Source organism: Agelaius tricolor, unplaced genomic scaffold, assembly GCF_023055355.1.
Source record: "Agelaius tricolor isolate 1412-34295 unplaced genomic scaffold, bAgeTri1.0.p SCAF_3, whole genome shotgun sequence".
NCBI lineage: Eukaryota > Metazoa > Chordata > Aves > Passeriformes > Icteridae > Agelaius > Agelaius tricolor.
Window position 1 is genome coordinate 15,259,533 of NW_027269263.1, and position 13,219 is coordinate 15,272,751.

At 38.2% G+C, this 13,219-nt stretch overlaps 1 protein-coding gene across 4 annotated transcripts in view; it reads left to right on the forward strand.

Annotated features, from left to right (window-relative positions):
* The window catches only part of MPPED1 (metallophosphoesterase domain containing 1), a 62,774-nt gene that overhangs the window by 13,178 nt on the left and 36,377 nt on the right, over positions 1–13,219 (forward strand). For all 4 annotated transcript variants that reach the window (XM_071422623.1, XM_071422624.1, XM_071422625.1 and 1 more), the window contains 2 exons: positions 36–298; positions 5,277–5,458. In XM_071422623.1, the coding sequence (XP_071278724.1) occupies positions 147–298; positions 5,277–5,458 (334 nt within the window). In that variant the 5' untranslated portion in view covers positions 36–146. The remainder of the gene's footprint in view (positions 1–35; positions 299–5,276; positions 5,459–13,219) is intronic.

Sequence of the window (13,219 nt, forward strand, 5' to 3'; positions counted from 1 at the left end):
CCGACAGTCACGCTGCGTGTCTCCCTGTGCCGCAGGTGTTTGGAAGGGCAGCGTGCTGGCCGGGCCGGGGGCTGCCATGGTGCTGGCCCCTGCAGCAGGGAGATAGCAGAGATGGCGGCCTGAGGGCGCCGGCCCCGCGCGCAGACATGGCCTTCGCCCAGTCCCACATCATGGCAGCCAGGAGGCACCAGCACAGCCGGCTCATCATCGAGGTGGATGAGTACAGCTCCAACCCCACACAGGCTTTCACGTTCTACAACATTAACCAGGGACGCTTCCAGCCCCCGCATGTGCAAATGTAAGTATTATAGTGCTGTTATTGCTCCAGCACAGCCTTCGGAATGGTTATTGCCTTGTCGATGTGGTATTCCATGGACCAGTCACAAAAAATTCAAGGAACGCTGTTTTGCTGCCTTTCTAATAATATTTACTATAATGACAAGAAATCAGTCCATTTGAAAAGTACTTTGTTAAAAGATGGGAGAAAGATTTCCTCACTGGTGTAAGTGTAATACATAGTACTTAGGTATTGAAAAGAGAAATAAAAAACAAGTGGTGGCAATAAAACACGATATGATACAAGGATGATACTTTCTGCAATCTCAATAACTAATGTTTGTTTGCTTTGTGCACTTGCATATTAATGTACGTGGTTGCTGAACATACCAAGCCTGGATCTGTACAGCACACATTCTGTTTGGTTAGTTATATTAAAGCTGCATACAAGGGAAAAATCATATAAATACATAAAATACTGTGGGCACCCATCCGAAAACTTACTTTCCAAAAGTGCCAAGTGCTTAAAGAGTAATTAAAATAATGTGTTTGTTTCTGACTTCTTATATAATGACAACATCAGTAAAATTAACTGCTCTAGATGATTTACTTGTAACGTAAAGTGGAGAATTATAATTACAAAATGAAACCTGCCATAAAGTTTAAAGCCAGAAGGAAGAGCAAAACAGTAAAGCTATTACAAATAAATTAAGTATAAAATTCTACTGTAAAATATTTTTATAGGGAATGAAAATGTCTGCACCATTTTATTGTGTATATTAAAGAGAGAAGCAGCCTTATCTTTAGATCAGATGGCTGGTTTTAATTTTTTAAAGAGAACCCTTTTCCTTTAGGAGGACTGAACAAATAGTCACCTAATTTACATTTGTCGTATTTAATATGATTTGATAACTTAAAACTGTAGGTCATGATTTCTGCAGTTAAAAAACTCAGCACTTGTGACTGGTAGAATGCTGTGTGTCTATTTAGTGAATGCTTTTTTGGCATAAATTAGATTATATAAAAAAATCTGATGACTAACATGTATATCAAGATGGTGAGCAAACACTTGGTTTTTGGGGGCAGTATATTATGGTCTGTGTTGGGGTTTTTTAGATCCTACTGAAATGCAAACAGTAAAATGAGTTGAGTGTTAGCACTGGGAAACATCTTTTGTTTATAGAGCTGGCAAATGGTAGAAAAAGTACAAACAAACAAATGTGGGTTCTGAAATACTTTTTCAAATGAAAATGCCAAATGCAGGTTGCCTGATTTGTTGAGGCTTAGCTATTTTTTGTGAATATTCAGACAGCTCCTGGACACTCAGAAATCTGTTTCCTGATGTTAAAAGCTAAATGTTTTTTACTGGGCTGAAAAAAAAGTTTTTTATTATTCACTTGGCTCTCAACAATATGCTGCTTAAACTTCTAACCAGTAAGAAATCGTGGTACTGGAGGCTTAGGCAGTCAACTACCTAAGCCTCCTGAATCGAAACCCAGCACCCAAGCAAGGAGTTGAAAATAAGATATCCTTAGAAAATAGTTCCTCAGAAGAGTTTAGCAATCTCTCATGAATGATTAATACTATTGAAGAAGCTTGTGCAAATAGAAAAACAGGCCAAATCAATTGAAACATGTACCACAATCTGACCTACGCTTTCTCTTTGTACAGAAATAGTAAATAATGTTTCTGAATACCAGCAGGATTGCTTTTTCTTCCTACCAGTGAACAGAATAGTAACAAAGAAGGGAAAAGTAGACATAAAAAGGGCGACAAAAGCACATTTTATTCACATGATTGTTGTGGGTGAAATCCTAGCCCTGCTTCTGTGCATGCAAGTTTTGTCCTTAACTTCAGGGAGGTGAAGGCTTTGTGCATGGTTCAAAATACCTCCATTAGTGATGTTGCGGACAATCGGCAACATTTCACACAGACCTGTTAACATCTGAACTCTCAGTAAACTACTTTAACCATGGGTGAGGGGGGGCAGAGGGTTGTATGCTCCTTTTCTGCTGCTCTTCCTTGGTCCTCTGTGCAGGTTTGGATTTCTTATTCTATGTTTTAGCTCCCAGAACATGCTGACAGCCCTTTCTAGACCTGTCGTAGTCTGGCATCCCTGTGCTTGTGAGATGACTGGGTTGCCTCTGACAAGGAGGATGGTAAATTCTGCCAGTGTTTTCAAGTCCATCAGTCATTTCTGGAAAGTGCCTGTCTCACTCCTTCCTGAAGTACTGAAATCTAGTGTATAAACTAACCTCTAGAAGTGTTTTTGCTCTGAGATGTTCCAACTTCACTTTTCAGTTTCTCTGCAAGTTTTCCTACTGATCTAATGAAAAACAAAAGCATTTGCACAAAAATAATCAGCAGATCTGTATTCCTCTGCTCATGCTGCAAGCTGTGCATTGGGTGTTGGTGTGACAGCTGCTGTGGGAATGCGTTACACAAGAATATGGGGATTGAGCCTTCAGAAATTATTTCCAGTAATACAACTTAGATGAGTTTGTGAAACTTGACATATGCTTTTACCTATATATGGTCTCAGTGCATGCATTTCACTTCAACATGAGAAATCTGCATCTCATTTATTTGGGTGGTTTTTTTTATATTGATGCCTTTTCCCCATGAAAATTCTCTGGCCTATTGCAGAGAATTTGAAAGTTACACATACCTCAGCAACCAGGAAAATGCTGTCCACACCTTCCCCATCCCCATCCAAAGCATGTGCATTATGTGCTGCATGGGGTTGCCATGGTAAGTCTGCTGTTCTTTCCACACAGCTTCCTATGTGAAACATACACTGCTCCCTAACACCCGGCTCGCTGCTGTGCTGAGCTTTAAAAGATTTCTGAAGGAGAAGCTGTACCTGCTTTAAAGGCTTCCCTAGCATGAAAAGTCAAAGAGTGGTGTTTTAGACCAGTCCATATCCTTCTGTTTGCCAAGGCAGTATCCATGATTTGAAGCTGGCTCAGTAATGTGATCTGTAACTCGCTTTGGGAAGTGTTGGGCGGGAAGAGCAATAATTCAGTTTACTGCACTGGTGTTTAATCCTTTTAGCTTGAACAGTTACAGTGATAGCCAAGGTCAGCCCCTCATCATTTTTATCCAACCATCCTAGTTCATTTTGTGAACTGACTGCACCATCCTTCACCCAGCTCCCACCTGAGGGCAAATCCTCACCTCCCAGTCTGAACCCCACCATTCACCACCCACATTCCTCTGCACTCCTGCTGCCTCCCCTGGAGCTTGCCCTGTGCAGCTCTCTCCTCCTCCAAAACAGAGGCATTTTTAACATCTCAACTCTTTTCCGTCATCTGCCCTTCCCCACATGCCCTACACAAGGTGTTTCCAGCTACTTGGAGTCCAAGCACCGCACTCTTTGCCACCCAAATTTTGGAATTCCCACTACATCCCTGCTTACATATGCCCCTGGCATGTAGTTCATCAGGTAGGATTTGATCACAGATGGCTTTACCCCTCAGCTCATATTCAGCTACTTTCTGCTCAAAACCTGAACTTCAGAAAGACAGCCCTAAGGTGTTTGTACAAAAAGGCTGCTCCTCCAGTTTTACTATAAAACCCCCAATATTTCTTCTTCCCATGTGGCAAAGATGGGTACAAAATAATTGGTTCATACTCTGGTTTTGTAGTTACATTGTAGAAAATGCTAAGACCTTTTTCTGTATTTAAAAAGATTTCAGTGTTTTAGATTTGTTCCTCACCCTACCACTTATCCTGTGAACTTGTCAAAACCAGCTCAGTTTATCTGCCTATAAATTTCATAGATTTTTTGACACAGAGAAAAGGTTGAGTGATTAAAAATTATTATCTTACACCTTTTAAGCACTAAAATACTTTTTGAAAATTTACCTAGTAAACAGAAGTAGTAGTATTAAAAGCAAAGATCTCTATAATTTTTTCCCCTGAGTTTGTTTATATAAAAGTAAGCTCCTGAATTAAAGCACAACCAGCAAGGGATAGAAATATGTACTGTATACTGCAACAGTGAGCAAAACTAATTTTATTTGCCCTTTCAAAAGAAATGTTGTAAAAGTAAAATAGTTCATAGCATTTCTGTATATCTCTCTGGTTTCTAGTGACATTAATATAACTCTTGCATCTCTTGCTTTTTGATTTTTTTCCACCAGAATTCCCTAACTGGAGTAGCAGATACAGTATAGCTGCATATAGATAGATTTGCTTCTATGTATTCAAACAAAATATGGATTGAGGTTAAAAAGATTGATTTGAAAACAAGTATTCCTTCTATGGCAGACGGGTGTTCTCTGATTTCCTCTTGTAAAATACAAGTGAGACTCATCAAACTGGGCCAGATCTTCTAGTTTCTTCAGTTTTGAATGTAGACATTGGGTTCTGAACAATGCAGCCTCACCCCTCACAGCATCTGATTTCATTTAGTGTAATTAAGCCCAGAAAGTCGTCACTTTGTCCTGACAATAGTCAGGCTTTAACATACATTTACAGCTGTTAGGAGACTTTTTATATTGCTTTGCATTAACACACTGAAACATATCTCCAAAATGTGTTAATTAAATTTGCTCAAATTGAGTAACTTGCAGAAAAGAAGTTATAATTAGGAAAAAAAAAAGCATCTAAATGTATTTATGTATCTAAAATAAATCTTTTTTCTGTGTACTGTGTAATCATATTTAAACAATGAAATGGGATAGTGCTTTTCCTTTGAAAATGGCAATACCTTTGATTTATTTGTATTTGTGTCAGAGTTACTGCCATAGTCCAATCTCTAATCTCTTTAAATTAATCTATCTACCCAACAAATACTGCAAATGTTGTGATGTGAACATCAAGAATTTTTACACCTCCCATTAGTGTTAGGTTTGTTTTAACAAATCCTTCCATCCGGCAGATTTAGAAGTCTGTGTACTCTTTTGTAAAGGTAAAAAAGTAGTGTCAGAATTGCAAAGCAGACACTAAGGAGTAGGTAAATACTTTATAACCTTGTTATGATGCATTTCCTGCAGGGTTGATCCGGTGCCCCATGACGCTCCGAAGCCTCCAGGATACACACGATTTGTCTGTATTTCTGATACTCACTCAAGAACTGATCCCATCCAAATGCCATATGGAGATGTGCTAATACATGCTGGTGATTTTACTGAGCTGGGGCTTCCTAGTGAAGTAAAAAAATTCAACGAGTGGCTAGGTAGGTATTGAATTCTGTGTGGATTCGACAGTAAATTTGTTTACTGATTGTATCTGCCCCTTCTGCCTCCCAGTTAAAAACCATCACACACTCAGAAATAATGAATATTAATTTCACTTTTAAATTTGAATGGCAGTGAGCAGGAATCAGATTTTTTTTCTTAGATTCAACAAATATTTTTGCATTTTTCCAACTGAGCAAATAGGATTTGTGAGACTATTCATCTGTTCTGCCTTCACACTCTCAAGTGTACATTAAGCAACTTCTTGGTGTTAGCAACAATTGAAGTCAGGAGGCTTTAATGATTTACATAAAACCTCTTGCATACATTGTTACAGCTTTGCTGCGTCCCCTAAAAAGTTGTTGTGACTGAAAACATTTTTCTGTTTAACCCCAGAGGGCTCATAGGTTTGAGGGTTTTTTTTATATCTGAGGCTCAGCTGCGCCACAGAGATGAATTCTGAACAAAGCAAACCCTGTGTGCCTGTGGTTGCTGCCTTGGATGTAGCAGACCAGATGTAGATGCCTTCTGTAGGCAACTTTTGGCATTGCTAACTGAAATTCTGTTCCACTGGGCAAGAGAGTGATGATTTACACGTGCTTCTGCAATGTTTTGTGTATGCTAAAAAAAAATAAAAAAATAAAAATTGGAAAGCATGCACTGTATCCAGACAAAAACCCTCATCAGTGCTGTTCTTGCAGCATTGCAGATACCTTAATTTAGAATAAAAGTGGCTTCTGGATTTTGAGACTTCATTAATTAAAAAAAGGTGAGAGGGAATGAAGGAGTTGGAGAGAGAAAGGACCCAGTTTAAGGGTAACAAATTTCAAGTTTTTGTGTTGATTTTCTTTCTTGTAGTTGATATTTTTGCATTTTTTCCTTTTTTTTTTTTTGCTACATATTGCAGCAATCCACTAGGAAGGCACAAAGCAGACAGATGCATGTAGGCTGAAATGAAATTTAAAAAGGAAAGTCAGGACTTCACAATTTAAACAAATATTTACTAGCAAATAATTATTAGCAAGGCTGATAAATATTTATTTGAGCTCAGGAACCCAATAATATGCCCCACATGGAACAATTGTTTTTTTCTGTGACTATGAAGGTAGGAACAGCACGTGGAATAATTGATATAGAGCCATCAACTCTGTCTCTGCACCCAAATGGAACAGGTTGGTTATAAAACAGTAAGTTTTGACCCTATTTTGTAGGTCTTTACCATGTATTATAGTAATATGCTGAAAATAGCATTTACAAATTATTCAAACCATATGGTTACCCCTTCTAAATAATCCTGATTTTATTTATCTGCTGGTGTGGGAAGAGAAGTGCTTTGGGATATTGCTGGTGAGCAAGGATGGGGCTGTGCTCATTGCTTGCTGCAATTGGAGTTTTTGTCTCCAGTTCTCCATCTGCCTCCCTGCTGGTCACAGCTGTACGGTGTTCTGAAGATGTCTGTAAGCTGAAATCCTCTCAGAATGGTAGGAAGATTTCCCAAGGCATTTCTGTGATGTTCTCTTCATCATTTTTATTCCAAAAAAAAAGGCTTAATTTTCTGACTTTTCAGGCATGCTTCCAATTTCATGGTAGCGTGCGCTTGGGAAAAGGTGATCTTGGTGGTTGGAGTTATATTTTTGCAAGAGCAAAAGATTTGAGAAGTTATCAAGTTAAAAGGTTTTTTTTTAGTTTCTTGGCAATTTAAAATAAAGATTTAACTTAAATTTTTAATAAAGTTTTTGTTTGGCTGTTTTAAACAACCAGTTTATCAACTCTTGAATATACTGAGTGTTCACAAAATCTGCAGTAAATGGCAGAATGGTTAAAAGCATCCCCATTGAGAAGGAATTTCAGAAGGTTTTGCTGATTGTCCATTTTTTTGTGAACGCATTAGTCTCCAACAGCTTTGATTTTTCTAGATGGCTGCTTCCAGTACCTTCCATAATTTTGCAGCTAATCCAATCTTCTCCTTCTTTCTTAATATTTTACTGGTTTCTTGAGAAAGTAACTGACAGACTCTGGCACCAACTTTTCCTCCACTGACATTCTTCCTTGCTGCTGCCAGATTTCCCTGTTTATTCCTTCATGTGCAGGGCTCGGTTTCCCACTTCTTTGTCTAATCCGTGTCTCCTGCTGTCCTTAGATTACAACTTTGTTTTTGCTTTGCAATAAACACCAGGTTTGGTACAGCTTCCCTTGATCTCAGCTTCCCCTCAAGCACAAGATACAAAACCTCCTCCTGCTTTTGCTCCAAGTCTCTATGTGCATCATTGATTCCCACCTTTCAATTTTCAGTTCTGCCATACCCTCTTGGGTCTGTGCCACTCTGATCTCTCTGTTTCATCTTTCCAGATGAACTCGCCCTTCAGCAAGTTCAGATTTTATCTTTGCGCTTTACACAAAACTCCTGTGCCTGTCTGATGGAAAATTTATTTTACATTACCGTCATTAACTTCCATAGGCCTTATGGTTCTATCATGCACATGCTCAAGTGTTGTGCTAATAGAGGCACATTGGCTGGATGAGTCATCCCCTAAAATCTGTTCTCTTTTTCTGACTGTCCCTGGTTCCCAGGAAGGCCGCTACCAGCTCGGTAACAGTGCTTATGATCCCAGTATTGTCCCTGCCTGGGGCTGCTACCCAGGTGCTCTGTTTTGGCAGCCCTTTAGTCACCAAGTTTTATACTTCTGACCCCTAAAGCCCTCTAGATCATTTCAGTTTGTTCTTTCTGGTGATTAATTGCTTTCTGTCATGCGTGTTTTTCTCTAAGCCCTTTCTCAGAGAGAGAGTTGAGGTTTCAGTAGGGCTGGCTTGGTGTCTAATTCTGTGGAAGAGATAAAATGTTGGTGATCACTGTATGTGCTTATTTTCTCAGCCTTCTCTGGTAGGCAGTCCAGCTTTACTTTTAATTTAATATATAGATTTTTCTTCTCTGAGTTTTTTAATTGCATTTTGGGTCTGTGCAAAGTTTGAGCACAGACACAGTTTTGCGGCAGAGTTCCAGAATATGACAGGGATGTTGAGATGAACTGTGCTTATTCTGAACCTGTCACCTACTAGTTTCATTTGGTATTTCCTAATACTGGAAGAGGCAAGTGAAAAACCTTATCATTCTTTATTCTGCTTAAGAACTTTTAGGCTCTTTCCATATCTGCCCCTAAGATATTTTTCAGGCTGAAGATTGTTCAGAAGTCCTTAAATGCCTTTGATCATCTGTGTCACTCTTTGTACCTCTTTGTTCCACATGCTTATAAAAAGAGTGAGACCAGAACTGCACATGTTCTGAGAACACTACAGATTTATTCCCTGCACAATGAAATTTCCTAGTTCTCTTTTCCTTTTTGGTCTTGTGGATTATTCTGTTTTTAAAGAACAATGAGATGGCATTTTTCAGGGTAACTTAGGAAATTAAGGGAATAGGGGATGAATAGTCAGTTTACAAAGCATACAAACAGTGCCAACCTGCTCATTGCCCTCCCTTCTTTTTTTTCTGAATAGACCCTTCTCCTGTTATCATATCTCAACTTCTTCCTTTTTTTATCTAGTTTGTTCTCTTACTGTATTTTTCTTCCAAATTTAAAAATTCAGTTTTGGAGAACCAGAATAAGATGAAGTACAAGGTATGTTTTATGGTAGGAATGAACAGAAGGCCAAGAATCCAGGGAAACTTTCTGATGATTTATAAGAATGCCTGGTATGACTTTGAATGTGTGCTAATTTTCCAGCATGTTCAGGAGATTTTAATGATAACACTTCCAACAGACAAAAATAATCTGCAGCTTTTTCATTATTTTGAGTTTTGTTATTTATTCCCTTCCTTACCTGCATGTCAATCAAACGTGTTGTAGGACAAATACAAAGACATATGTCCTGCCTTAGTACACTCATCAAATACTGACTCCAAAACCGTCTCTATTTTTTATCTCCTATATTGTTGGCACTGAAAATTGCCTGCCTGGCTCCGTTGCTCATGTAATTCCCTTTGCTCAAGCCTGTAATATCACTTCCAAATTGTATGCTCCAGGACCCGTTGTCACTTTGAGCTTGTGGGTTACTTTCCTGGAAATTTAACTAAATAGCTGATCTGTGGTATAAGCTGCAACACATACTTCCATCTTTTCTCTGAGAATTCTCTTCTGTGCATGGATTGGGAAGATTACTTAAACTAACACATTGTGTAATATATATTGTTTCAGTGTGTTTGCTTGAGATTTTCCAATTTCTAAGACAGACTTTCTATTTGAGATTCAAGTTCAAGGTAAATTGGAAATAAAAAAATAGAAAGTGGCTTGCAGTTGTAATGGAAAACAATAATTAGCTCTTCAGAGTATTTTCCTGAAAATATTATTAGATGTTGTACACACACAAATACAGACAAAAAAAAGGATTACATTATTTGGCATGCATTTCAGAAGTTGACCTAGGCAAACTCAGCACAAAGGATAAGATTTTTTTTCAGACTAAAAAATATTTTAGAGTGAAGATGTCTACCAACTGTAATAACTAGCATTACTAGAACATTACCTCTTTCTAGAATTAGATTGTATTTGATCTAAACTTGTAGTATTAGATTCTGTAGACAGAATCAGAGATTTGTTAATAAATATCATCTCTGCTTTTTAAAGGTCTTGAAAAAAGATCTTCAGAAAAACTTGTGGTCACTAGACTTAGCTTTACTTTTGCTTTACTGCTCAGCTTTGCAAAATGATAGTAATTATTTTTCTTCCTCTCTTAACAGGTATATTTTTAAGTTCAGTAATACTCATGTTTAAACTAGATTAAAACCATGTTGAAGATGAAAAAAATCAGCTTCAGAGCAGCAAAAGGAATTAGAATTTATATATTGTAGTCATGCCATTTTGACCATCGATAATTACACTATTTTTATGTTAATGTAGAAACCCCTTGAAAGAAGTATTTAAGCATTAATTATCTATTTACTAAAGAATGGCTTTGGAAATGCAGTGAAAAACGTTTAGCTGTGCAGGGATTCAGAACAGATGTCAATTTTAAAAGACTGGGCATACTGAAAACAAATGTTGGTTTTTACTGCTGTTCTTAAATGTAAGGTGGCTTGATGCATTTATACATCCAAGACTCAGACACAGAAAATTGCACTGCAATGCACTCTCCCAGTATTTCTCCAGTTCTGGGGAGTTAGGATGTCCTAGGAACTTCAGAATATTAAACTGGCTTCTGTGAGGAGTATTTAATTTGCATCCCTGTATTGGGAAGGTGATCCAAAGTGACTATTTTCCACGTAGACTTCCTGTGCCAGTGGTGAGAAGCTGTAGAGTTGATAGATGCTAAAGCATTGTTCCTTCATTTCCAACTTCCAAACCCATGAGCTTCTGGGGGATTTCTTGAACTTTGTACTAATATTGAGCTTGCCTCCTTCCATTAATGCATTGAAAAGTACCCAAACTACAGGATTCTGAGCCTGAGGTTTCATAAATACTGAGATCCCTGACCCTTCAAATGAGTAAGTGAATAAAAATACCTAGTCTTATCCCAGACTAGCAGACAAGGGTAGCTTTAGGAAGGTAGTGTGGCCCAGAAATGAACAACCACAGAACTGGAAAGATCTGGGATGTGAGTCTGTGAACTGTCATTGCCTCTGGCAGAGAGATTTGAAAGAGCCTGAGGAAGACAGGCAACCAAATTCTAGTTAGTCATCTTCAGATTTGACAGCCTCTTTATTTTTCCCCCTTGTGAAATCGTGAAAATGATGCTTGATCCACCTACTACATGAATGTGTTGGAGGATTAATTATTCTCAGCACAGCACTTTGAACACCTATTGTGCAGCACTGTACACAAACATTAAACATGGTTATTAGTGCTGTGCACCTCGTACGCTGACATGACACACGGCTCTTTGTAGTCTTCCCTTCCAGAAGGTGACAAGTGGGAGATGCTGAAAGCACCTCTGTGGGATCTGAAGATCTGAATAGGAATCTGTATCAGTGTGCACAGAGATCCATGTAGGAAGTGTAAAACGTTTTTTAATTGTTACTTTTTAACTCAGTTTTCCCAGCTCCTTCCTTTTCATGGTCCCCAGATACAAGTTGTAACCAAAACTAGAATATTTCTGGGGGCAAGAAAAGATGTGGTAGGAATTATATCTCCTCAGAAAATTTAAGACTATAACTATCCCAGGAAGCAAAAAAACCCCCAAACAGAGTTATGAAAATGGACTGTGACTTACATAGTTAGTGATTTTCAAGCCATCAAGTGCCATAAGCTGAGGGGACACATCAAAGGAAGGTTCAGTCCAGGCAGACATTGCAGTTGTGCAATTTTTTAGACATCTCTTACAGACCACAGGTGAACAGAAGGTGCAGATCCATGTAACCTTTTGTCTTGATTCAGTGCAGCTACTCTAATGGCCTAGTTATGCATTGGGCTGGTTCTGCATAATTGCAGGGAAATTAAATAAACCAGGCTAAAAGGAGCCACTTTTCCTTTAGAAGTAATTTTGACCAATTATAGTATATGGGTGGGTATAAAGCACAGTATACCAAAGAGCCTAAGTTGGATTATAATCAGGTGGTTTTTTAGTTTGATTTGCCTTCCTCTATTTTTAAGGAATCCTGTTTTATCAACGTGAGCAGTGTTTTATGTGTTTGCTGTTTTAGTGTTTGGTATAATTACTGGCTTTTTCAATGCAAGAATGGATAGAGCTGGAAGGTTACAGATGACTTCAGAGGGAGTGTTCATTTACAGTATTATTCCAGATTACACACCATTCAAAAAGTATGTTAATGTGAATTTCCCAGACATCAGCACCAGTGTTTAAACACAGAACTGTCAAAAAGATGCTAAAAAGCAATCTGAGACAGTTATGCAATCTTTCCACTGTATCACTCACTGCTGTATTCTAAAAGGTTGAAATGAGAGGGAAGAAGCACTAAGTGGGCACTTACATGATTGTCACTTCTTTTAATGAATACTAAAAATTTTGCTCAGTACAAAATACCGGGAAATAAGCAAAACACATCTGCCTGTCCAGGTTTGCATTTAGCTTGGCAAAGTTGGGAGCTGATAACCACTGTGAGCTTCAGAGGAGGTCCAAAGTTGATAAAGATGCCTCACTTGGTACAAGAGGAGCCTGGAGTATGGACACCATGAGTTTGCTCTTGGATTATTTGCAGTGTTGATCTGGTTTACTTGGTTGATAATAGAACAAGATGAACCCTTAATAAAACAGACTTCCACTTTGAACAAGCTCAGCTGCAGGGAAATAGCAAACAGACAGTGTTGCTCAGCAGGCTGCATTATGCAGCCTGTAGTCCAAGTAATGGCTCCCCAGCACTTCAAGTTATTTTATAAAAATTATGTTCGCCATAAAAAGAACCTACTGGAGTTTGGAAATAAAAAATTACTGCAATAATTCTGTAATTGGTGCATAAACATGCAAAAATTAGATGTTTGGTTGATTTTCTTAATTAGTAATCTGCAGTAATGAAAGGAATAAACAAAGATGTTCCTAGCTGAAGAAATATATATGTTCCTATACATATTATATTACCAGAACTGCTGTCATATTCTTATCCTGAACAAATGAAGGCTAAGAAACTTTCTGAGGAAGCTTTGCTGTAAACTGACAAAAACTCCATGGATGAAGTGAAAAAGTCTGTAAGATGATAACACATCTGGCTATATATAAGTTAAATATGATAACCTGAGCTTGTTGATAGTAAACTAATCTCAAATGATAAGAAACTATATTGATGGAGGAAATTTAGGGCAAATTTTTCTGTG